Consider the following 24,051-nt stretch of genomic DNA (forward strand, 5'->3'; position numbering starts at 1 on the left):
TTTCCTCCAGTGTAGGAAGAGCAACACTGATAGGAAGAAAGCACAGAGATGTGCCTTCATGATAGTGATTGGGAACTAATAATGCACATAATTAAGAATGCATATTTTTATGCATGAAAATAATGTGCCACCAAAACGGTATGTTTTTCATGGCCAAATACGAAGGAACGATAATTAGTTCCCCACTACTTTTCTTGTTTCATAAGTCTTTGTTGTTTCAGTTGATGGAATATGCTTTCTCTCTCTCTATTAGATCCAAGTTAAAAAGAAAAAGGAGAGAGAATGTTGCCACCATTATTATTTTTCTCTAGTTTGCATTGTAATGGGACATCAAAAGGTAATATTATCTATTGTGCCTCTATCTGGGGCATGTTACTTAAGTTTCAGTTCCTCCTAGACAACGAACCATGAAGACTGAAGAGATGACACAGACACATCATGTCCTTTCTCCCTTCATGCCCCTTGAGTGACGGTACTTTGCATGAGCTTTCCTGAGAGGATTAATGGCAGATTTGACTCTAGGAAATAATTACGAGGTTTGACAAGACATTTGAGACTCTGGTGATAAAAGAGACGGAAGGTTTCAGTGAGGAACTAGGATGCTGACAGGCACAACATGCTCATTATGGAAATTCAAAAAGAGAAAGAATATCTAAAAATAAGCAAGATATCGAGGCACATATTTTATACATCAACCACACTGCAAGCTTCTTGTTATCCCATGTGCTAATATCACCCATATCTTACTAACTGTAATGAGGGCTTCTTTAAAAAAAAACTTAGCACACTTCTCTCTTTCTTACCTCTGTGCTTCCTATTATTTTCCCTTCTTGGAGGGAGGTGGTGAACAGAAAGGAGCTAAGAAACAGTCCTAATAAACAATTGTATATGCAAAGTGACTCTCTACATGATCCATCCTGCATTTGGAACAGAAGCCATATTTGCATGCACACAGGTGCTGTCCTTACCTTCTGAGCAGCATATAGAGGTGTTTGACAGGAGGATATATGTACATTGCAAATGACTGTGGCTGTATGAATAAGGGTTGCACAACTGGGACCTGCCATAGTGTTCCAATGAGGAGTGCTTTGGGAAAGGGACATAGTTCAGTGGCAGAGCCTGCAAAAGGGCCAAGGTTTGATTACTGGAATCTCCAGGTAGGGCTAAGAAGCAATTTCTGTCTGAAAATAAAGGTATTATTATTATTATTATTATTATTATTATTATTATTATTATTATTATTAAAGTCTGGAAGGCCAGTGCCAGTCATTGCGGTCAGTACTGAGCTGAAAGGATCCAGGATCCCAGCCAGCCTGTTGTGCCTTCTTCTAGAACAGGCTTCCTCAACCTCGGGCCTCCAGATGTTTTTGGCCTACAACTCCCATGATCCCTAGCTAGCAGGATCAGTGTTCAGGGCTGATGGGAACTGTAGTCTCAAAACATCTAGAGGGCCGAGGTTGAGGAAGCATGTTCTAGAATATTCCATCCTATTCCCCTTTATCTTGACCTTCCATTCTTCCCCACCCTTGAGCAGCTGGTATTCCATGCACACTGAGCATGTTCAGTCCACATTGGACTAACTTTTCCCCCCGCCCTAAAGGTTTGTATAATGCTATAAACTTGCAATTCTGCCTGCTGATACTTCTGTTATTGAGCAGAATGTGGAGAATTGTGTTGCCATTATTATAGGGTGGTGGTACAATCTTTCTCGGATTCTACCACTTTAAATGCAGGTGCATGGGGGAAAGGGATTACATATTTGAACACTTTTTTCCACATTAAAACAAGAAAAGCAAGAACATTGCCCAATTCATTTAGAGAAGTAGATTTAGGCATGTTCCCGAGCTCTTCTAATTTTCTTCTCAGTTGGGAAGCAGGTCAGGAACCCTGGGTTTTGGATCCCAGCTTCTTCCCCTAGCATGCCCCCAATCACTCCTGATGTTACCCCAAATTCTGGGGCCTGCAGGCCATAGCGCAAATGTTGGTTGAGCCAGAGCATTGAAGGATCTCAGTCTATGACACTGGAGTTCTGTTTCCAGTGTAGAAGAGGGTGATCTAATCAGTCCTAAAGCCTCCAAGACACCCTCTCATGGGCCATAGAACTGCAGCCTATGCACCTTGTTAGGTTGAATGTGTGCAACAGGCAATTACATGGAACAAAAGCCCAATAACACTTCCTTTAGAGCAAAGCCTTACTGGGCAGAGCATTTCTGAACTCAACTTTGACAAACAAGAACAATCAGTAATGTATACATGTCTACCCAGGAGTCAATAGAACTTACTCCAAGGCAAGTGTTTAAAGGTAAAGGTAAAGGGACCCCTGTGTTGGGATACTGCCAGGGAGATAAAGTCCATCATGGCCCCAAGCCGTGTGCTGGACGTCCATCGATCTCCCTTGTCACGCAGATTCAGCAATTAGCGACATGAGTTTCTTCTAGAGCTCATGCACGCTCTATCAGCAGATAATGCACAGCCAAAAGTTGCACGCAGAAGAGCATTATTTACAAGCTTTTATTCAGCGTTGATCAGAACAAAGAAAGACATGACTGTTCTGCGTCAGTGTCTCCGACAGAGAGAGAGAACGAAAGCAACAGCAAACATAAACATCCTGTGAACAGGAAATACGCAGGCTGTGACACAAACATCCTGCTCCCTTTTAAGGTGGAACGGAAATATCCCAACACCCTGACCATTAGGTCCAGTCGTGACCGACTCTGGGGTTGCGGTGCTCATCTCGCTTTATTGGCTGAGGGAGCCGGCGTCACGTGGCCAGCATGACTAAGCTGCTTCTGGCGAACCAGAGCAGCTCATGGAAACGCCATTTACCTTCCTGCTGGAGCGGTACCTATTTATCTACTTGCACTTTGTGCTTTCGAACTACTAAGTTGGCAGTAGCAGGGACCAAGCAACAGGAGCTCACCCCGTCGCGAGGATTTCAACCGCCGACCTTCTGATCAGCAAGTCCTAGGCTCTGTGGTTTAACCCACAGCGCCACCCACGTCCCTAGGCAAGTGTCTAAAGGAGGCCAATTTAGGACTGCAGTCTAAGTTGCAAAAAGTTTCCTGTTATATTTATTTAAATATTCATTTTCACTTCTATCAGGTTTTCCTCCCCATCAAGCTCTGGTGAAGTTAATGTTTCTAAAAATATAAATGCATAAAATAAATAATGTTTTGTCTCACACAGAAGTACAGCAGATAACGACAGCCACAATCCAACCTGGGAAGCTGGGGTAGATTTCAAGAGCCAAATTGTGTAGATGGACAGAGCTGTACTCTTTCTTATCACATTTTTCTTTTTGAATATACCTTTCTCTGGCTGCTTTCTTCTTCTTCTTCTTTGAGGGGGGAGCGGTTACAGGAAAATATGTGGGATGGGAAAGACAAGGTTTGAGGGAGAAAAGCAGGAGTTCCCTCCCCTACCTCTGTGCTTTCAAGTTCCCACCACCCCCACCTTTTGGGATTATGGCAGCAACCCAACATGACATACTGGTCTGCACAGTCAAATCTAGTTTGTTCATAAAGAATATTATAGGAATTCGAAGTAGCATTTCTCATATAGACAGTTATATAAGAGGGAAAAGGCCTATGTTTGCATTTATTCTGGCTGGAGAAAAAAATCCAAATCATTTATTCAGGGGAAATATTCAGATGCAAATACGGCATACATTTTTAAAATGTGCATAATATAATTACAACTGGAAAAAAAATCATTGTTCCATAGACAGCATGAACAATTGACAGCCTACGAATGCATCATTTTAAAAAAAGTTATTAATGAGCTTTCAGGATACTTCTTGATGCTGCTGGTTTGCTGTGTTGTGAATTATTAGATCATCAGCAACCTATAATAAATAATGTGTTCTCAGTCATTCCATGGATATGTTTTCCTATTTGTCAACATGTATGCACACACACACAGTCTTTTTAAGAAGACAAGAACATTTTCCAGTATAATAAACAATCCTGCATTGATTTGCAGAGGTTTTGAGATCAGAGATTACTTGCAGTTCAAGAAAGAATGAGGGCATCAGAATGTTTCCATCTATTGCTTTCTACAGCATAATAGTGAACTGTTTGAATAATATGCAAATAAAGACTGATTTAATAGATCAGTTCAAACCACTTTACCTTTATGTATTATACATAAAGTCAATAGAAAAAAGTAAAATATATTAATATAAATAAGAACCCTTATGAAAATCCTGCTTTAATATATACAAGGAGGACAAAGTTAAAAAGGTAATTGCTTTGACTGCTTGTGGATGAGCTCTAAGCAGGAGATTTAGATTATAGAAAGAAGCATTATTTGAAGATGAGATTTCAATGGAATGGGAAGTGAGCCTGTATATTTGTGAACAGAGCCCACATGACTTTTCACGATATGGCAACAAAACAGCCGAGGCAATCTGACCTAAACAACTACAATATTATATACTTCATGATAATATAATCTTACAAGGTATGATTTGCAACAAAATTTTCTTCAGTCACTGTCCAGGATGCTCCTATTCAGAGCTCCAGGCAGCCTTTGAGTGCCATTAAAGCTCCTGAGTAGGGTGGAAGTAATTTCAGGAGAATAAAAGGAATATATATATTTATAATTTCTTTTCTTCTCTCTTTCTGAAGCATTTCCCTACTGTGCTAAAATGTGCTGGTGGGTTCAGGTTTGGGGCTTTCAGCCCTGAACCCAAGCATTTTATTAGCGTACCAAGGGGTGCAGGATGAGTTTCTGGAGGTGCCCATTTTCTGTTCCCTCTTCAGTCAGTGCTATGTACAGTGTGCAGCAGGCTAGGGGGAACTATTTCAGCCCAAGGGCTGCATCACCTCTTGGGCAATCTTCCAGGAGCCACATACCACTGTGGGTGGGGCCAGAGGCAAAAGTGAGCAGAGTAATAAACGTAAATTTCTGAGGACGGACAAGACAGAGGCGTTATCAGGGTTCAAGGACACATTCCAGCCAGGTAAAAACACTCATGGTGTGAAACAATGCCTGTGAGAGGGAATGCTGAAGGTCAAACAGAGGTTTGGGGGGGCTTCATTCAGGATCTGAGGGTTCTCACCCCTGGAACACAGAGTTACTCATTCCCCTGACTCCCTAATCATCCCCCCAGGGTACCAGATATTTAGAGGTTCAACCAGGTCACTCATCTGTTTTCCTTTTTTTCCCAGCTGACACTTAACAATCTGTGGCTGGATCTTGGAAGTCAATCAGAACAACAGCACACCACTTCCTTATAACTAACAAACCAATTTATTTCTTCATATGTGGGGAATTCCCCAAATATGGCAAAGGACTGTACCTAAGTACAGTATATGACTGTACCCTCACAGACTTGTGCACAGTCACATGGTTTGCCACTACTGGGATTCCCAATGCATGCAAGTAGATGCATGATGCCAACCTCTCCCCTCCCCATATGATCAAGTCAGACACCAAATGGGATAGGAATATAGCACTCCCTAAGTGCTTCATAATGATTTATGCATTTAAGCTGAACCATTACAAAGCGATCAATTACAAGTACAAAGCAAATCCTTCTAAGCAACAACAATGGGTTCAGTCCTGCAAAGTGACTATTTATATATATATATATATTCTTGTGATATGACAGCTGCCTTCCTTTCCAAATAATTCCAGTAAATAAGCTGCAGCCTGGCCTATCTGCAATGTGTAGATTGCACCAAAACCTCACCTGGTCAATTCCATCTATTTGTCACCTGCCATACAGTACATGGAATTTGTTTACAACCAGCTGAGAAAAAGATATATAAACTAGCCCGCATGAGGAAGATGTTGGATTTACAGACAACTGACAAATGAGCTTGGAATGAGAATGTATATGAGAATAGCCTAGAGTGTGCCATTATGCCATGACATGAATATATGACATCTACCCCCAGCTGATGCTGGAGGCAAATGAGCTATGCTGCATCTACCAGAGTAATTTCTCACGCTTGCGGTTTCTCTCTTCATTTTTCTTTCTGAAACAATATATAATAAAATGTACCCCTTGCAGCCTGATCCTAAGACTTGCTGTATCGGCAGATAAAGAGCAGTTCACAGCTAGTAACCTACTTGTTTGCAGTGCCGTGGTGGTCAGCTCAAGTTGGAACCTCTGCCCAAAAGGTGAAAAAGACTGGACCTTTGGGGAAAGGGAGAGACTTCTGAATGATAAACCTCATGTTTTGCGCAGCCAAGGTTCATTCCTTGCCTCTTTGCTTTAAGATCAGGTTGGGGAATTGGATGGGGAATCTGGTGTGCCATACTGAATAATTTTAATTTATACTAGTATTTTATAATTTAATAGAGTCTAGTTTTTATTTGTTGTTTTATGTGTTGTCAAAATAATACCTTACCTAGTCTTGATTTTGGAGAGGGAATTAAACTCTGGTAGAGGAAGAGAAACTTAAGAATTTATTTATCAAGACTTTATGAATAAAAAATTGTTCAAATTTCTTTCAAGCACAATTTACAACTGAAAAACTCCCCTCCCCCTTTCAGCCTGGGGTGTGTGTGTGTGTGTGTGTGTGGCATTTTTAGATTTCAAATTTAAAACTTAAACTGCAACTTCTTCTGAGGCCAAAAACAAATCGCTTGAATTGGGAAGAATCCTTAAATCGCATTATGCTTTCTCCTGGAACAATTTATTTCCTTATTTGGTTATACAATTAACTTGAATGAAACTGAGTGTTATGCCTTGAAAACAAAACTAAATTAAACGTTAATGTAGTAATCCATCAATTACAGTGACGCAACTAATGGCTCAAAATAGCTTTGTATGAACATTTCAAGATGGATTAATAATATAATGAATGTTATGCATTCACAATTACAGAAGGAAATAAAGTATTGCCTTAGTTAATCCCTCATTTTCATTGATGGTAAAGTGGTAAGGCAACAAAATGAATATTCATTGCAATTTCTTATAATGTGGGACCTACACAGAGTAAAGCAAACATTTACCATCCCTTACTGCTGAGGAGAATCTGAGTAAATGAACACTTCAGACTAACTTCCATTTTTAGAAGTTATTCACTTTCCCAATAGCATTATGCTTGTGACACAAGTATACAAGTTGTAGATGTGTAACTAACAGCTTGATTCTCAGGCCAATTTAAATACTTTAGCTCCTCTTGACTAGTGCTGAAAATCACATCATCACATTAGTTCTTGATAGGTTAAAAAAAATTAAATTGGTTGGCTTATTTTATGCACACACACATATGCAGCAGAGTTAAAAGCTTAGAAACTGGAGCTGCCTGGAATTACTCTCACCACCCCCCACCCTGTCTCATTTTCACATGTCACTGGCATTGCTTAAAAGGCAAAATAAAACATACAGAAGCTCCATTAGTAAAGAAAAAAAAGTTCCTTATTTACAGTTACTTGATATTCACAAGGATGGGTTCTGAATCTAAAACCACGGTACATGGCTAGAGCTACTTTCATGGCATACTCTTGCATCAGAGAGGCCAGGAGAAAGGGGCGGTGCTTAGGTGCTCAATAAAAGGTTCTTTAATTCCTCCTCACTTTCTGCATCTGCATATCTGAGGTTATTGATATTTCTTCTGGCGATCTTAATTCCGGCTTGGGATTCATCCAGCCCAGCCTTTCGCATGATGAATTCTGCATATAAGTTAAATAAGCAGGGAGACAATATACAGCCTTGCCGTACTCCTTTCCCAATTTTGAACCAGTCAGTTGTTCCATATCCAGTTCTAACTGTAGCTTCTTGTCCTACATAGAGATTTCTCAGGAGACAGATGAGGTGATCAGGCACCCCCATTTCTTTAAAAACTTGCCATAGTTTGCTGTGGTCGACACAGTCAAAGGCTTTTGCATAGTCAATGAAGCAGAAGTAGATGTCTTTCTGGAACTCTCTAGCTTTCTCCATAATCCAGCGCATGTTTGCAATTTGGTCTCTGGTTCCTCTGCCCCTTCGAAATCCAGCTTGCACTTCTGGGAGTTCTCGGTCCACATACTGCTTAAGCCTGCCTTGTAGAATTTTAAGCATAACCTTGCTAGCGTGTGAAATGAGTGCAATTGTGCAGTAGTTGGAGCATTCTTTGGCACTGCCCTTCTTTGGGATTGGGATGTAGACTGATCTTCTCCAATCCTCTGGCCATTGCTGAGTTTTCCAAATTTGCTGGCATATTGAGTGTAGCACGTTAACAGCATCATCGCTTAAAATTTTAAATAGTTCAGCTGGAATATCATCACTTCCACTGGCCTTGTTATTTGCAGTGCTTTCTAAGGCCCATTTGACTTCACTCTCCAGGATGTCTGGCTCAAGGTCAGCAACCACACTACCTGGGGTATACAAGACATCCATTTCTTTCTGGTATAGTTCCTCTGTGTATTCTTGCCACCTCTTCTTCATGTCTTCTGCTTCTGTTAGGTCCTTTCCACTTTTGTCTTTTATTATGGAAATCTTTGTACAAAATGTTCCTTTCATATGTCCAATTTTCTTGAACAGATCTCTGGTTTTTCCCATTCTATTGTTTTCCTCTATTTCTTTGCATTGCTCGTTTAAGAAGGCCTTCTTGTCTCTCCTTGCTATTTTTTGGAAATAGGGAGGGTTACTGTACCAGAATTATTTATTTTTTATTTATTGTTTAATTATAAGCAATATTTCTGTGCCATCCTATTACTGAACTCATTAGTAAAATAACAATAGCCCGTCTCTTAAGATATGACAAGCAGAATGGACACATGAGCCAGGCATGCCTTTCCTAGCTCAATCCCGCAAGGATGAATCCAACAGCTTACTCTCCACATACCTGAACCACCCAGCTCTACCACGTTGGTTTGATGATGATCAGAGATGCGTTGCTGTACTAGGAACATCACAAGCAGATGCAGCCCACCTGCTTGCTGTATTTAAATCAGAACTCAGCTAGTTTGGAATGCTGCACATGCTCAGTGAAGTCAGCAGCCCCAGCTCCGCCCCTTCTTCCCAGGCTGCTCCACTCTTCCCTACTGCAGAAAGAGAGTCGGTTGCATTTGTAGGCTAGAAGTAGCAGTCTTACCTGTTTCAGGGTAGGTGTTCCTTGTGGAGGACGGGTGTCGTGGTTTGTCTTTTCTGAGGGAATGAAGGGGTTTTGTATCCAACAAATGCTGACCACACTAAAACCTTACAGTCTTATCTGGCTGGTATGCAAATTTGCCATTAATTGTGCAGCTGTTCCATCTCCAGACGAAATAAAAGCAAACCTTTGGGTTTCTTCCGTGAAAAGGGTGAAGTTAGTAACATTTTCTTCTGTCTTTTTGTTAAAAACAAACTGCTGCACCCCAAATTTACCCTGTGCCTGCTTACTGAGAAGAAAGGCCCACTCTGTTAAATGGGAGCTACTCCCAAGTAAATTAGCAATTGGAATACAGCCTCAGTCAGCCTGTTTCCTTGGAAAAGCTTTGCATGTATATATTCTTTTAAGTTACTAGCAGGTCTCCTCAACTCCAAAATTCTTCGTCAGTTGCCTGGGCTAGTATCTGCTTGGCAGCATTTTAGCATGTTTTTTTCATACACTAGTGAATGAAAACTCAGCCCCCCCCCCCATAGGAGTGGAGCAACCCATTCCATGTGCAAACCACCCTTTTGCTCTTTGGGGACTTATTTGAAAGCTTATTTGCTTAACAATAAGCGGGAGTAGCTTATTTTTTGTTATTTAGTAACATCTCCCCCCCCCCCTTGTTGTAGGTCTCTCCCGTGGACGTGGCTAACAAATCTTCCTTTTCTGCTCCTGTGCCAAGTTCTTGGTTTGAGGGGAAAGCAGTCTGAGGCTTTATTCTTTCTGGGAGACACCAGGAGCAGTGGTCTTTGTGGGAAACAGAAGATAACTAAGGTAAGGTAAGGTGGTAGTGCACATATTAGTTGCCCTGCCTAGTACTGCCATAGTTGTTTTAGACCTTTAAAATTTAGCACCTAATCTTTAAAATGCACTAGTTCCATCGTCTACAACACACTTCTGTATTTTCACCTCACTAATTTGTTATGTGATATCTGGTGCATTAAAGGCCTCTTTCACATAGTATTCCACCATTATTTCACACAGTAGAAGGTGTGATAGTGGAGAGAGTTTCTTAAATGAGCCTGGTGTATATTTGCTCTGCTTCTGTTACCTACTGCTTAAGCCTTTATCTCCAATCCTAATCCTTGTGGTTTACTGATTGTTGCTTTGTAGCTGCAAAATACAGGAACTCAGTAAATGCTCCAAATTACTTTAAAGCATTCCATTTTGGGTACTTCTAAGAGGCCCTAGTTTCTGTAAGGTCAAGAGTCAACTACTTGCCTTTGTCTTTGGGTGCAGTTATCTTTAATAATGTCATTTATTTATTTAATAATAATGTAATAATTTATTGCTTACATGGTGCCTATCACTATATTAGGCCTCACAATAAAATTATGAGAGGGATGGCCCAATTTGTAGGCTTACAAGATAGTGCTTCACCATTTAGCCATACCTGTGCTAGATTATGCTATTCTAGTGCTGAGCAGGGGAGGAGGAAAAAAGAGATGGATGAGGGGCAGGAATGGGAACAGGGCAAAGAGAAATTCCACTTTTAGTAGTAGTGTGTAAGTAATAAGAATCAGAGGTGTTTAATATGCAGTGTGTCTTTCTTTCAAAGATTAAATACAATTTAGTAACTGCTTGTGGAGATGCAATAGAAGGCTGGAAATTGATTTCAGACAAAACTTGGTGTTCAAATTTTGCTTTGAAATTGGGGCATAGCAAGTTCCCCATGTTGAGCTAAGAAAGCCATATTCACCTGGGTTAAATTGGTATGGGAATTTTTTGTCTTTCACTTTAGGTATGTAACTTGACTTACTAGATTGCTAAGCCCTAGAGTACTTAGTGATTGGTTTGGTTTAGTCAGGAATAGCCTTGTTGTCAGGTCTTTTGCTTTCTGCTTCTTGTATGTAGAATTTTGAGTTGCAACTATTAAGGATCTATAGCAAAACTATTTTAATTGGTGAAATGTAGAAGGAGATGTAATAGACTTTATGCGCAATCTAATGTATGCACAAAAAGTTTGCGTATAGGCTTACCTATGTGAGCAGAGAGCCTTTCTGTAAGACTTCTTGAATGCATGTAGGCTGAAAGAGCACCAGCAAACAGGATTCTGATCTAAAGTAGCTGCCAATGTCTTGTCACAGTCCCACTGTTCTATCTGCAGGGGCTGCTAGATTGTTTTTTAATTGCAGCATAGTATCTCCTTATGAGATACCATTTACCATATTGCTCTAATTTATTAAGAAATATCATAGTTGGACACACTAATTAATGTAGGAGATTTCCAGAGGTTTCAAATGTCTTCTGAATAACACAAGCATTTCCATATTTATTAAAATAAATATGGTTACATCTTCATCATAATTTCCTAAGATAAAACGCCTGTGACTTGCATCGAGAGATGTACTGGTGTATTGATGATGCTTCTGGTCCACCCCCTAGCAGTTCCCTGAAAAGCCTCTCCTGGGAACCTCCTGAATTGGGTGGGCTGAGGTGGAATGCAGGGGGTAAAGAGGAATCACTGAAAATCAGGTAGAGGCAACTTCCATATGCATTTGCTTGATTTTTTGAAAGGTTTTTCATGCCTGATAACTAACTAACTAACTAACTAACTAACTAACTAACTAACTAACTCTCTCTCTCTCTATATATAACACAATCCAAGTGAGGAGAGTTAACTTATAAGAGGATAAAAATCAGATGAAATTATTTACACTGATATGAATGCATTCTGACAAAAAGTTAACATGTATTAATCCCTTGAAATGACATGCTAGTATTAAAACACTAAGGTTAAATCTGACACAAGGTCGGGGTACCTTTTCAGCTGCATTCCCTGATGGGCAAGCTTCCAGTAGTTGCATGTCAGTGGCGGGCAGTAGGGCCAGAACCAAAGGAGGGTTGAGGACTGGATTTGACTAATCATGGAGAAGACAGAGGTTTCTACACACTATCTTATGCATTTTCCCAGACAAGCAAAATGCATCATTACATTTCAAAGACACATTCTAGGTAGGCCGAAGCACTTGAGGAGTATGCAGAGGCAAGACTGGAATGGATGTGATGAGTCTCCAAGGCTGGATAAAAGGTGTTGTATTTGGCCTGTGGGCTGGAGGTTCCCACCCCAGACAGAAATCAGTGGGATAAGGCCATTTTCACAATAATGTTTAAATGTTCACTGGATTTCAGCCGAGATAGGGAACATCCTTGTTTGTATCATAATCTCTTAAAATGACATAGTATATGCCATCATTGTACATGACATTGTACTAACGAAGGAGGGCACAGCCTTTGACTAAAGGATCCTTATTCTTTCAGTCAGACATAGACAATAGATTTCAGACACATGAAATATCAGAACAAATTCTAAGCTCTGCTTAATAAGAAGCAAGTATATAGTACTGCTTGTATCAAACTGTGGTTGTGATCATGCCTCCTGTACTGTACTATACATGAATTTATTTTCAGTAACATACATAAAAGAGGCCAGTCATTCCATCCATATTGTATTTATTTTACAAAGATTGTAATTCGGCAACCATCAGGTTAAAAAATATCCATGGAATATCATTGCTGGTCAAGGCTTTCCAGACCACTGAAAAATGGTTGCAAACCACTGAAACACTATTGTCCAGCAGTGATAGGAAGGTGGTACAATAGGTATGTTTGCTGTTTAGATGGCAAGATAGATAATCTACTATCGCCTTTTCTGGAATTGTGCTTAACATAGTGGGCAGTTTTAATTGAACATCAGGCTTAATTATATTAAGTGTAACCTTTCCATTACGATTAGCAGCTTTATTACTACTTACATTAGGTAGTTTGCATGCATAGTAATGTACAAAAGAAGCTGTAAAAAGTTAAAAATAAAAATGGATAATTGCAATGGATTAGCTAATGGTGCAGTCTGGTAGAGTTTTATGACACTGATAAAGTGATTATGGAAACACAAGAATTAAAAGGAAAGTTACATTTATTAAGCATTCCAGTGTTTGCCTCTAAGATATAATAATAAAGAAGCAGTTTTGTTAGGATTCTTAATATAACAATTTACATTTTTATGTCTCCGGTCTGACCACTTTTGCAAGTTTAGGAGCTTTGGAACACAGGAAGCTGTCTTCTCCTGAGTCAGATCAGTTCAGTTTGGTGCACACTAGAAGTGGGGAACTTGTGGGACACTAGATGTTTTGGACTGCAGCCCATTTGCCCCAGCCAGCATGGTCAGTGGTTAGAGAAATGGGAATTGTAGTTGAACAACAGGTTCCCCATCCTTGGTCTTCACTGATTGAAAGTATGGAGTGCTGCTTTCCCGGCCCTTCCTGACATGCTGCAGATTGAACCTGGTACATTCTGCATGTAAAACTCTACTGCTGAACTCTGGCCCTTTCCCAAGCTCTTCCAAGCTCTCTCCCCCCCCCCCCCGTGAGAATTCAAAAAAAATCCCTCATCCAATGAAAGCTATCTGTGTGGTAGGCATATAAAACATTGCTGTACTCTTAACAGAAAACTATCTGGTGCAAAAGACACACAGAGAAACAAAGAGAAGCCAATAGGCTCATGTTCCGTAGACATCACCATTGGCCTGACAAATGCTTCTTATTTTGTGTTATTATTTTTAATTGTAAAGCACCTTGAATGCATTGGCAGAAAGGTGTTATATAAATTTAGCTTGTTATAAAGGATAATAACTGGCATTAGTCATACTCTTTCTGAGTAAACATATTGAAATCAATATGTCTGTGAACCGCCCTGAGACCTGCAGTTATAGGACAGTATACAGATTTAATAAGTAATATAATAATACTCCAATTATGACTTAGTTGAATATAACCCAGAATAAATGAATTCATTCGTTAACAGAGCACTAATACTCATTCCCATAATGTGTGTGGCTATTTTGGGTACTTCTAGGATAGTGCTCATGACAGCACTAGTACCAAATAAACTACTTAAGTTAGTCACATCTAGAGGAGACATCTCAAGCTATACACTTGTGTGTCAACCTGTTTAAAGATTTTTGGCCATGCCAATATAAATGCTGCCTTCTGCTGTGCTTGTCATAGTTCTTCTAACTGGAATAGAAGCAGCAGCTATAAATATTGCATATGCTGATAATGATTGACAAGCTGATATCTTTTTATAGGCAGTGACACAGTTTTGGAGATAAGAAGATTCAGAGATCTGGGCAGCAACATTTGAGAGCTCAGCAGAGAAAGGATTAAAGGTTTAACTTTAAACATAAGCTCGAGAATAAGGCTTTGTGTGAATAATTTTATTAGAGACTATTCAGAAAAATTATATTTTAGGTAAGACTCGTGCTTTGCATTGTAGTTGGCTTTTCACCTTTGCTTTTTAAACATTGGCAGTATTTCCTCAATAAGTAGGTAAATCTTGCTACTTTGCTGGCCGTAATTGCCGCGGACTTCAACACAGTGTAGAATTGCACTCAAAACCTGGGTATTGAATTGTTGAGACCAGTGTCCCCAGACATGGAAGTAAGCCACCTGTGACAAACACCCTCACTGAAGATGGGTGGTGAGTAACGTGATCCATAGTTTGGGTGTTTTGCCAGTAAAACTTCTCCTGCATTACACAGTAGCGACCTATAATTAACTGTTTGTGGTAGCATTTAAGATTTCACAGCAGCAAGGTGTTGTACTTATGTGAAGTCTCCTTGGTGTCTACTCACTCTCCACCTAGAAGTTTAAGGAGGCACTCTGGAACAATCTGTATGTATATATAATTACACACTGTGAGGGTTTCAACACATGGTGGTATCACAAGTGAGGCACAAAAGTTAATTAACACAATCAATTTGCAGAGAAACTTTTAAGCAGCATTCTTTATCATGCCAAGTCTTTGCTAGATTTTGGGTGCCTTCAAGAATTTAACTTCCCCTCAGGGAATCAAAATGGTTTTCCCCACACAGATAGTTCAACCCTGTCTGATCGTTAAACTGCCAACATCTAACTTAAATTGCCCCTCTCTCTCCTGATTAGCCGATGGTCTCAGCAGCTCTAACTGGTTTGCCGGGTCACAAGGAGGAAGACCCATGGCCTGTCCGTCACACCACCTACACATTTCTGATGAAAAGAGGTCTCCGTCCCCCAAGTCACGATGATGAAACTGTGAATTCCTTAAGCCTAATCCAGTAGGCCAACATTTAGAGAAGCTCCTCAAGCAGTGGAGCTATACCGCTGGGCTACACAAAAAGTGAAGTAATTGCTTGAGTGAACAAGAGCGAAGCTGGCTTCCTTCTATGTACCCTGTATATAAGCCCTCCTCCCAAGTCCTAATCTATGCATGGAATGCTCCACTCTCCCTAGGAGTTTTAATGGAAAAGTTAAGTGGGTAGATTATTCCGTAGAATTCAAGAGACTGATTTTAATCCTGTCTAATGCTGGGTCTATGCGCACAGAAACACAATGGCAAATACTGAAGACAGGCATGTCACTTTTATTTAGTTAATGACATGTCAGCACAGCAGTTAAGTTTTTCCCCCAGACGTGCTGTAGCATATAGCCAAAAGCAAGGAAAGCACTCTTAGAAGAGACAGGTACCTTTTAGCTAGGAAAGCAGACACCATGCTAATGACAGGAAGTCAGGAGTGGAGATTGTTCATTGCACACCACATCCAATAGTTTCATAAATGGAGCAGGAATAACTATGGGCAGAAGCCCAGCATGCTGAGACTTCAGGAGTTGTGTACAACATGATCCCTGAAACAGATGTCATGCAGACCAGTTACTGCAGAACACTTGCATGATATTAAAGATTAATTACTTAATTTGATAAACTGCTGCTCAGACAGAGCACTCATAAAAATCACAGTACCAAGCTCTAGGCATTGTTGCACTAACACATTTTTTCTACCCCTGATGTGATGTAGCTGCAAGACAGTGTATCTCTACAGGGACAGAGGCAGTCTGCCCTCGCGACTGCCCCTTACGCAGCATCCTAGTCCTGTTAGGGCACACCTTGGTACAGTGGTGCCTTGCAAGACGAAATTAATTCGTTCCGCGAGTTTTTTCGTCTTGCGGTTTTTTTCGTCTTGCGAAGCACGGTTTCGGAAAAGTTTTGGAAAAGCTTCAAAAATCTCAAAAAAGATTCAAAAAACCTCAAAAAGGCTACCACACCGCGTGCTATGAGTTGCTCCTCGAAGTCAAGTCGCAACTGTATTAACGGTTTTAAGAAAAAGGAAACAAACTTGCAAGACGTTTCCGTCTTGCGAAGCAAGCCCATTGGGAAAATTGTCTTGTGAAGCAACTCAAAAAACCAAAAACCCTTTCGTCTTGCGAGTTTTCCGTCTTGCGAGGCATTCGTCTTGCGAGGTACCACTGTATATGACATCAATGCAGCCCTCCGATTCCTTACAGCTGTAGTAACAGGTTAGTCTGGGAAGCAGAAAAGATTTGGACACTGCTTCAGTTTCAAGACCTTGCAGGCTGCTCTGATTGCAGCAACACAAGTAGCTATTTACACTACTACAGCTAAAACAAGCCTCTGCCACAAATTGTGACATTGTGGTGACAACTGAATATGAATCTTAACAGTCACATAGCCAGCAATCACATGTCATATTTGTTTACACTGAAACATCATATAAGACTTTGGGCTAAAGATGAAAATGTGTCATTCTGCTTCTGAAGAGGGTATTTCTAAAAGTGAAATAGGTCAGTGTAGGAAAATATCAGAATCTGTTGCAGCTTCCATTACAATCTTGCCTAAAGGTTTTCTTGACCCTGGATATTGTTATGGATGAAATGCTTAATGCTAGAAGAAATTGGACCAGACTATGACAACAGTCTCCTATACAAGGGCAAAGATAAGTAGCAGATGCCTATACATAGATACCAGACACTTGCACTTGTAATTTCTTCACAATAGTGAGAAATTATGTTCTAGAACTGCTAGTTTAAACCATATATCTTTTAGGAAACCATTGGAAGGAAATGCACAGGTTTTCACTGAAGGAATTGAAAAGACTTGTAAGCCATTTTTTTGCTTAACAACAAAACTATTTCCTTCTCTGATCTTCATGGAATATGTGGATCAATCTGCTATGTCTATCAATCTGAGATATCTAAGGGAAAGAATCCTCTACATGGCTTTGTTGTGAATTTCTGTTTTAAAGATTCAGACATTAAATCTACTGAGAATGAATTCACCACAAATGGTTGCATTTTCTCATTGATTTGCCAATATTGACTTCTGTAGAACTACAAGATTATGTTTTTATCTCCAGAAACCTTTAGTCATTACTTTACTTTACTTTAATTCAGATCAAACTGTTCAAAGCAGAAACATAGCCCAATGGAATAATCTGCAGCCCAAACAAGTAAGTTACAAGCTTCTCCAAAGGCACCTTGATTTAATTTGCCTAATTGTACATATTAGACCAGACCACTGAAATAATTGGCTCAAGTACACCTTGAGTTCTATCAATTTGTTACACAACTCTTGTTTACCAATAAATGTTATTTTCGTAAGGATCAGCAGTTGTTTGAACAATAAGAGGCACAGCCCTCAAGTCACATATTAAGAAATCTGTCTTCAGAGTTCTAGTTACTTTTTATGGTAATACATCAGAATAAATAATTTAATAAGTAAAAAGGTAAAGGACCCCTGGACCATTAAGTCCAGTCAAAGGCAACTATGGATGTGGTGCTCCGCTCACTTTCAGGCTGAGGGAGCTGACGTTTGTCCACAGACAGCTTTCCAGGTCATGTGGCAAGCATGACTAAACCACTTCTGGTGCATCGGGGCATTGTGACAAGTGCCAGGGTGCACAGAATGGGCATTTACCTTCTTGTCACAGCAGGTATGCTTTCAAACTGCTAGGTTAGCAGAAGATGGGACAGAGCAATGGGAGCACATCCCATCTGTGAGCCAGCAAAGCAGTAAGTGGCCAGACAGGACACCAGGTGTTGGGATGAAATCATGCCAAATCTTTATTGACTGCAGCAGGCAGAGTAGGTGTTCGCATGGCAGTAGGGCCAGGGTCAGTTCATCATCCTACTCATCCCCTGCTGACAGAATGGGATCCATTGGGGTTGGACCTTAACAAACCCGTTCCATGGGAGTTGCCCATTGTTGAATGCTGCAGTGGAGCAAGCGAAACTGGCAAGGTCTCACTGGGTGACTGGGGTGAAGATTCCAGCCAGGCAGAGAGCCCAGCCCAAATTTGGGGCAAGCCATGGTCAGCTTTTCTCTCAGGCTCCTTATGGGGGTCCTCCTTCACTATGTTGATCCTGCCCGATGCCATTTCTGACCTTAACACAAAGTTATCCTGTCCAGCAAAAGGTAGCCATAAATTTCACTGGGGGGAGGGTGAAAAAAACCCACACCAAAGACCTGTTGGGTTGAAAGAAGAAACTCTGTTCCTGTCAGCCAGTGACCCAGGTTACTCATTGGAGGCTCTCACCTGAGGGTGGGTGGGTGAGAAGCTTGTGGGACAAAGTGGCCCCAAACTCTCAAGGGGGGGATCCTTACAAAGGATTCTCCTCCCCCTCTCCTTTGGCCCCACAGGAACCAATGTGTGGGTAGAAATCCACCCCATTTGCTGCTTGGTGGGCCACACAGTGCCAGGCAAATTTTCTCCACATGAATTGTTCCCATAACAAGGCTTATTACAATAACTATCCCAAGAAGGACCATATAGCAACTGCCTTTCATGCAGAAGGTCCCAGGCTAAATCCTTGGTATATCTAGGTAGGATTGGCAATGTCTCTTATCTGAAACCCTGGAAAGTTGCTGGCAATTAGAGAAAGTATATAAGGCATGCATGGAACAAGATCAGAAAAATCATAAGCAAGTCAAATATATACTGTATAATAATTCAATGTGCCAATGAGATTGGAGCAGATGACTCGCACAACCTCCTCCATCAGCACTAAAAATCGTTTCAAATGTTTCTGGTAGTATAGCTCAGCATTGCTGGGAACTATAATACCACTAATATTATAGCTGCTTGTTTGAAACTCTAGTCATACCATGTTATTCTGCACATGGAAAGCTAATACCTTGGAGGAAAGGGTAGGCAAAATTAGATACCTGGTTGTGGTAGTTTTCTACACACAGGGAACTTTTGAAATTGAGGTATATTCAGACATTGTAGGAGTTGTGTGATTTGATTTTTGGCAGGACATAGTATAACTTGAGAAGTTACCAAGGAGAAGAATAGCCTGTAAGTTATGGTCACAAAAATGAATACTGACCAAGATACAGGAAAATGCATTCCAGAAAGATTCCCCGCCCCTGAGGAATTTAGTCTTACTACTGAATGCAGGAAGCTAGTGTTAACACTTCTGAGAAAATCTTAAAACCCCACTTAAAGTTTACTGGCCTTAGTACCGTATTTTTCGCCCTATAGGACGCACTTTTCCCCCTCCAAAAATGAAGGGGAAATGTGGGTGCGTCCTATGGGGCGAATGCAGGCTTTCACTGAAGCCTGGAGAGCGAGAGGGGTTGGTGCGCACCGACCACTCTCGCTCTGCAGGCTTCAGGAGAGCCCCAGCGCCAGCCCCACAAGGTCGGGGGACAGAGGGAGGCGGAACGCCGCCATCCCGCTGTCTCCCGAAGTGGTTTGGAGGCTGACGGCGGGGAGAAGAGCGCTTCTCCCTGCTGCCTGCCCCACAAGCTCCAGGGACAGCTGGGAGACGCAGCGCGTCTTCCTGCTGTCCCCGGACCTGATCTCAAGGCGGGCGGCGGGGAGAAGAGTGCTTCTCCCCGCTGCCTGCCCCACCACTCCGGGGACAGCAGGGAGACGCAGCGCGTCTTCCTGCTGTCCCCGGACCTGATCTCAAGGCGGGCGGCGGGGAGAAGAGCGCTTCTCCCCGCCACCTGCCCCACCACTCCGGGGACAGCAGGGAGACGCAGCGCGTCTCCCCGCTGTCCCCGGACGTGATCTGAAGGTGGGAGACAGGGAGAAGAGCGCTTCTCCCCGCTGCCTGCCCCACAAGCGCCTGGCAAAAAACTTGATGCGTTCTATGGGCCGGTGCGTCCTATGGGGCGAAAAATACGGTATCTGCCTCCCCCCCCCATTACTGGAATGGGTTACTTCTGGGTTTCGCCGCTCACGCATGTGCAGAAACACAAAATGATGTCACGCGCATGTGCAGAAGTGCCAAATTGAGTCACGCATGTGCGCAGGCACGGCGCGGGTTGCGAACGATGTGGGTTGCGAACGTGCCTCCCGCATGGATCACGTTCGCAACCCGAGGTATGACTGTGTGTGTGTGTGTGTGTGTGTGTGTGTGTGTGTGTATATATATATATATATATATATATATGCAGGTTTTGGTGTCTTCGGGTGTCTTCCCGTGTAAGAGTTGGGGTGTCTAGGCGACGTTTCGACGAGGTCTCACTCGTCATCTCGTCGAAACGTCGCCTAGACACCCCAACTCTTACACGGGAAGACACCCGAAGACACCAAAACCTGCATTCCTGTACCCGTGAAAATCTACGAAAGCAAATATATATATATATATATATATGTCAGGGCTGCCACTCAGTCCCAGCTCACATAGGACCACGTTAGCCAGCGTTCAGGTTAAAAGAGTCTTTATTGGATTACAGGTTCCATTTCCAAACTGCAACGTGCAGCCCTACTTCTTCTAGGTCAGACCGGCGAAGACCCGTCTGAGTCTCCGCCTCTAGCACACCAGCTTAATACCCTAGCCTTGCTCCACCTCCTGTGCCTTTCCTTCCGTCTCTGGGTCCTTCTGCCCCCCGGGGTCTCTTCTTTCCTACTCTCTTCTGACGCGGACCCCCCTGACCCTTCCGCCTCCTTGCGGCGGGCTTTGGGACCTGGCTCACTCTCTGGGCTGCTTACTGCGCCAGCTTCCGCTACATTTGAACTTGGCGCGCGCGCCCAACTCTCAACCTTCCTCTTGATCGTTTCGTCGCTCCCCGAGGTGGGCGTGACTACTCCTGACTCATGCCCTCCCTCCTTCTGAAAGCCTCCGGAACCTGATATCTGGTCCCCTTTCTCCCCGCTGCTCCCGGCTGGGTACGTGGGTCCCGATCTCCAACTGCTGCTCTCTGATTCCTCTCTGGACCCTTCTTCCTGGGGTGTCCGCCTGCTTTCCCCCCTTGCTCTGACCGCTGGCGCTCCCTTCTGGGAATCCTCGGACTCACTGGATAAGCTCGGCGATCTCGGTTCGTCATCCCCACTCATCTTTCCTTCGTATTCCTCCCCCTCGCTCTCTGTCTCCTCCCTTCTCTGCGTCTCTGCTCCTGAACCCCTGACAATATATATATATATATATATATATATATATATATATATATATATATATATATATATATAAATCTCATTGGTCCTTATTGCCTAGAAATGGAAAGTAGTGCTGATGGGTTCATAATTATTCAGATTATATAAATGACATTGTTGTTTTTCTTACTGTAAAATTTGTGTTGTCCACATATCTGTGTCATTCACCACTATTGTTTTTCATGCTGGTATTGGTACTGACCCTGCAGCTCGTTGCTATCACATGTTGCAGTACTTGACTCTGCATGGGTTGAAAATATTCCCAGCATCAACAGGAGACACAGCCCAAGGCTCGACTTGGACGTGTTATCATAATGGCGTCTCCTGCTGTAACACAGTTAGGAGAGCTATCTGAAGGGACTGCTGTTAACTGTTTGGTAATCGCTAACATGCTGAAGCAATCCTCACACTAAATAGATGTTTTGTAGGGCTTCCGGGTGGGGGTGAAATTAAATACTTCATTGGCTGAGGATTCAGTTGCAGTGTTGCCTACACAGCTTTAGCTGACATGATTATACTTTTCACTAACATGCTGAGATGGGGGGGAAGTTAGTTAGACATTGAACCAGAGTTCATAATGTTGCCAAAGGACATTATTTATTATTGGGTGAAATCACTAGAGAATAGTCTGTTATCATAATATGGTTGCTCATCCTTTGATGCCATGTTATTGTAACATAATGAAAACTGTTTACCATTAGTTAATGGAATGTGCTTTTTGAATTGAATTAGAATTGAGAGTTCAGTCACTTTGACTTCATATTCTTTCAGCAGGCTCTTTGTATGATGACTTTAAACAATTGCATTTTTCCCCTTCAGCAACAACAGACGGTGAATAGTCTGGTAAATAAGACAGAATACAGCTGGTTTCATTAGCAAGTGTCAAGATCAGTATCTATTTTTCTTTCTTTTGTTATGCAGCTATATTTTACTTGTGATGGGGAAAAATTGTTTCTGGGAGAGACATTACCATAAAGGAACTCAACAATTAATAGCCATTATATATCTCTGTATGCAATTCAACATTAAAACTGTTCCAGCTGCCAAGATACAAACCTAAATGACTCTTATATTTTCAAGGGTATGTAAACTATAATGCACAAATCTAGGTTCATAATCGGGGGGGGGGGGGAGGAGGGAAATTTGAAAGATACAGGCTCTCCTGAATGGATACAGGTGGAGTTTTTATTTACCCCTATTTTGGGTACAGTATAAGAGTTTTCCTCATATGCAATTCCTTTCAGAAGAGAGGTGTTCTCATTCTCTCTGTGTAGCATCCTGGAAAAGGATGTTCTCCACTACCAATCAGAGAGCAACCCTGGGTGTAAAATACAGAAAGATTGTTTAAACCACAAAGTGGTGGTAGGAGACATCAGACTAGAACATTGGCCCTGATAGGCATTCTACTGATCTCCTAATAAACCATCAACGATGAGAATATGGTAAGAAAAACAATTTTTGATTTGTATCTAAAATTCATTGAAGGGTTTATTTTCGTAATTGCTTTGCCCTTACTGTCAAACCTGAACTTTGCTACCATTTTGAGCCACGGTGGACACCTCCCACTGCAATCATGTTTATAGTTGAATCTTCACATATCCTTTACTATAGTACAGTGGTACCTTGGGTTAAGAACTTAATTCGTTCTGGAGGTCCGTTCTTAACCTGAAACTGTTCTTAACCTGAGGTACCACTTTAGCTAATGGGGCCTCCCGCTGCCGCTGTGCTGCCGCCACACAATTTCTGTTCTCATCCTGAAGCAAAGTTCTTAACCCGAGATACTATTTCTGGGTTAGTGGAGTCTGTAACCTGAAGCGTCTGTAACTTGAAGCATATGTAACCTGAGGTACCACTGTAAAAAGAAATGGAAATGTATTTTAAGGGTTCGTCTGGGGTACCTATGGGCATACATGTGCCTCTAAGGCCTTTCCTGGTGCCCTTGGGAGTACCTGAGCCCACTGAAACAAAAAGTGGACTTATGGAGCTCTTCCCCTGCTCCCTGATTGGACACCCTGTGTTCCATTCTCAGTTCTAGCCATTTACCTAACTTCCTGCTGCACCTGTGACCTATGTACCTTTTCACCCAACTAACGTATCACAGCATTTGGCAAAAACTGTGTTGAGATTTTGAGTACTGTCTCTACCTGTGGTGGCTGGGGCATACTGCAGATTCTTGTTATTGCACCTTGGTTGGTTTTCTTGCAGGCCATCTGAAGTAACAGAATAACAGAATCATAGAAGTCCAACCTCTTGTAAGGCAGGAATATGCAGCTGTCCCTTACTGAGATTGAACCTGCACCATGCTCTAGCCAACTGAACTATAAGACACACTTAAGAACACTGTTAGGAGAATATAACATGAAACAAGTATCTCCTAGGAAAGGGGTCCCCAATCTTTTGGGGCCTATGGAACATGTGGAATTCTAAGTTGGTGAACAAAACATGCTTAACTTTTGAAAATTTAGCAAGGCCGAACCACTTTGCCCTTCACCTTGTTTGAGCGCGTAGCGCTATATTTTCTTGGAGTTATATAGTTTTCTAACCCATCTGATCATATTTTTGTGTCATCAGTCTTGAACAGACATCTATTGTTCCTTTTTCTGGCCACATGCTTCAATTCTCATTTTCCTTCATGTATTGAAGGGACCTGCAACATCAATTTGAATAGAGCAGGGAGTTCTAGCTGAAATGTATTAACTTTTGCTATTTTGACATCCAGGCAGTTTCCGCCCCCCCCCCCCAGCTTACAGCAGAGAAATTGAA

The 24,051-nt window shown here is 41.9% G+C and overlaps 2 protein-coding genes across 5 annotated transcripts in view; one reads left to right on the forward strand and one right to left on the reverse strand.

Annotated features, from left to right (window-relative positions):
- LOC308590039 (uncharacterized protein) overlaps nucleotides 1-21,524 on the reverse strand; it is a 277,805-nt gene extending 256,281 nt beyond the window's left edge. The window contains exon 1 of the mRNA XM_081199731.1: nucleotides 21,419-21,524. Coding sequence (XP_081055857.1) covers nucleotides 21,419-21,452 — 34 coding nt within the window. The 5' untranslated portion in view covers nucleotides 21,453-21,524. The remainder of the gene's footprint in view (nucleotides 1-21,418) is intronic.
- Nucleotides 8,947-24,051, forward strand: part of LOC308590040 (uncharacterized protein) — a gene marked incomplete at its 5' end in the record, with an annotated part of 378,432 nt that continues 363,327 nt past the window's right edge. For 2 of the 4 annotated variants that reach the window (XR_014009616.1, XR_014009617.1), the window contains 2 exons: nucleotides 8,947-9,042; nucleotides 9,701-9,845. Coding sequence is in view for 1 of the 4 variants with exons in the window: in XM_081199732.1 (XP_081055858.1) it covers nucleotides 9,094-9,245; nucleotides 9,701-9,845 (297 nt within the window). Of the gene's footprint in view, nucleotides 9,043-9,093; nucleotides 9,246-9,700; nucleotides 9,846-24,051 lie in introns of those variants that run through there. The other 2 variants (XR_014009615.1, XM_081199732.1) reach the window with 2 other exon arrangements.

This window comes from Podarcis bocagei (genome assembly GCF_964188305.1).
Source record: "Podarcis bocagei genome assembly, chromosome: 6".
NCBI lineage: Eukaryota > Metazoa > Chordata > Lepidosauria > Squamata > Lacertidae > Podarcis > Podarcis bocagei.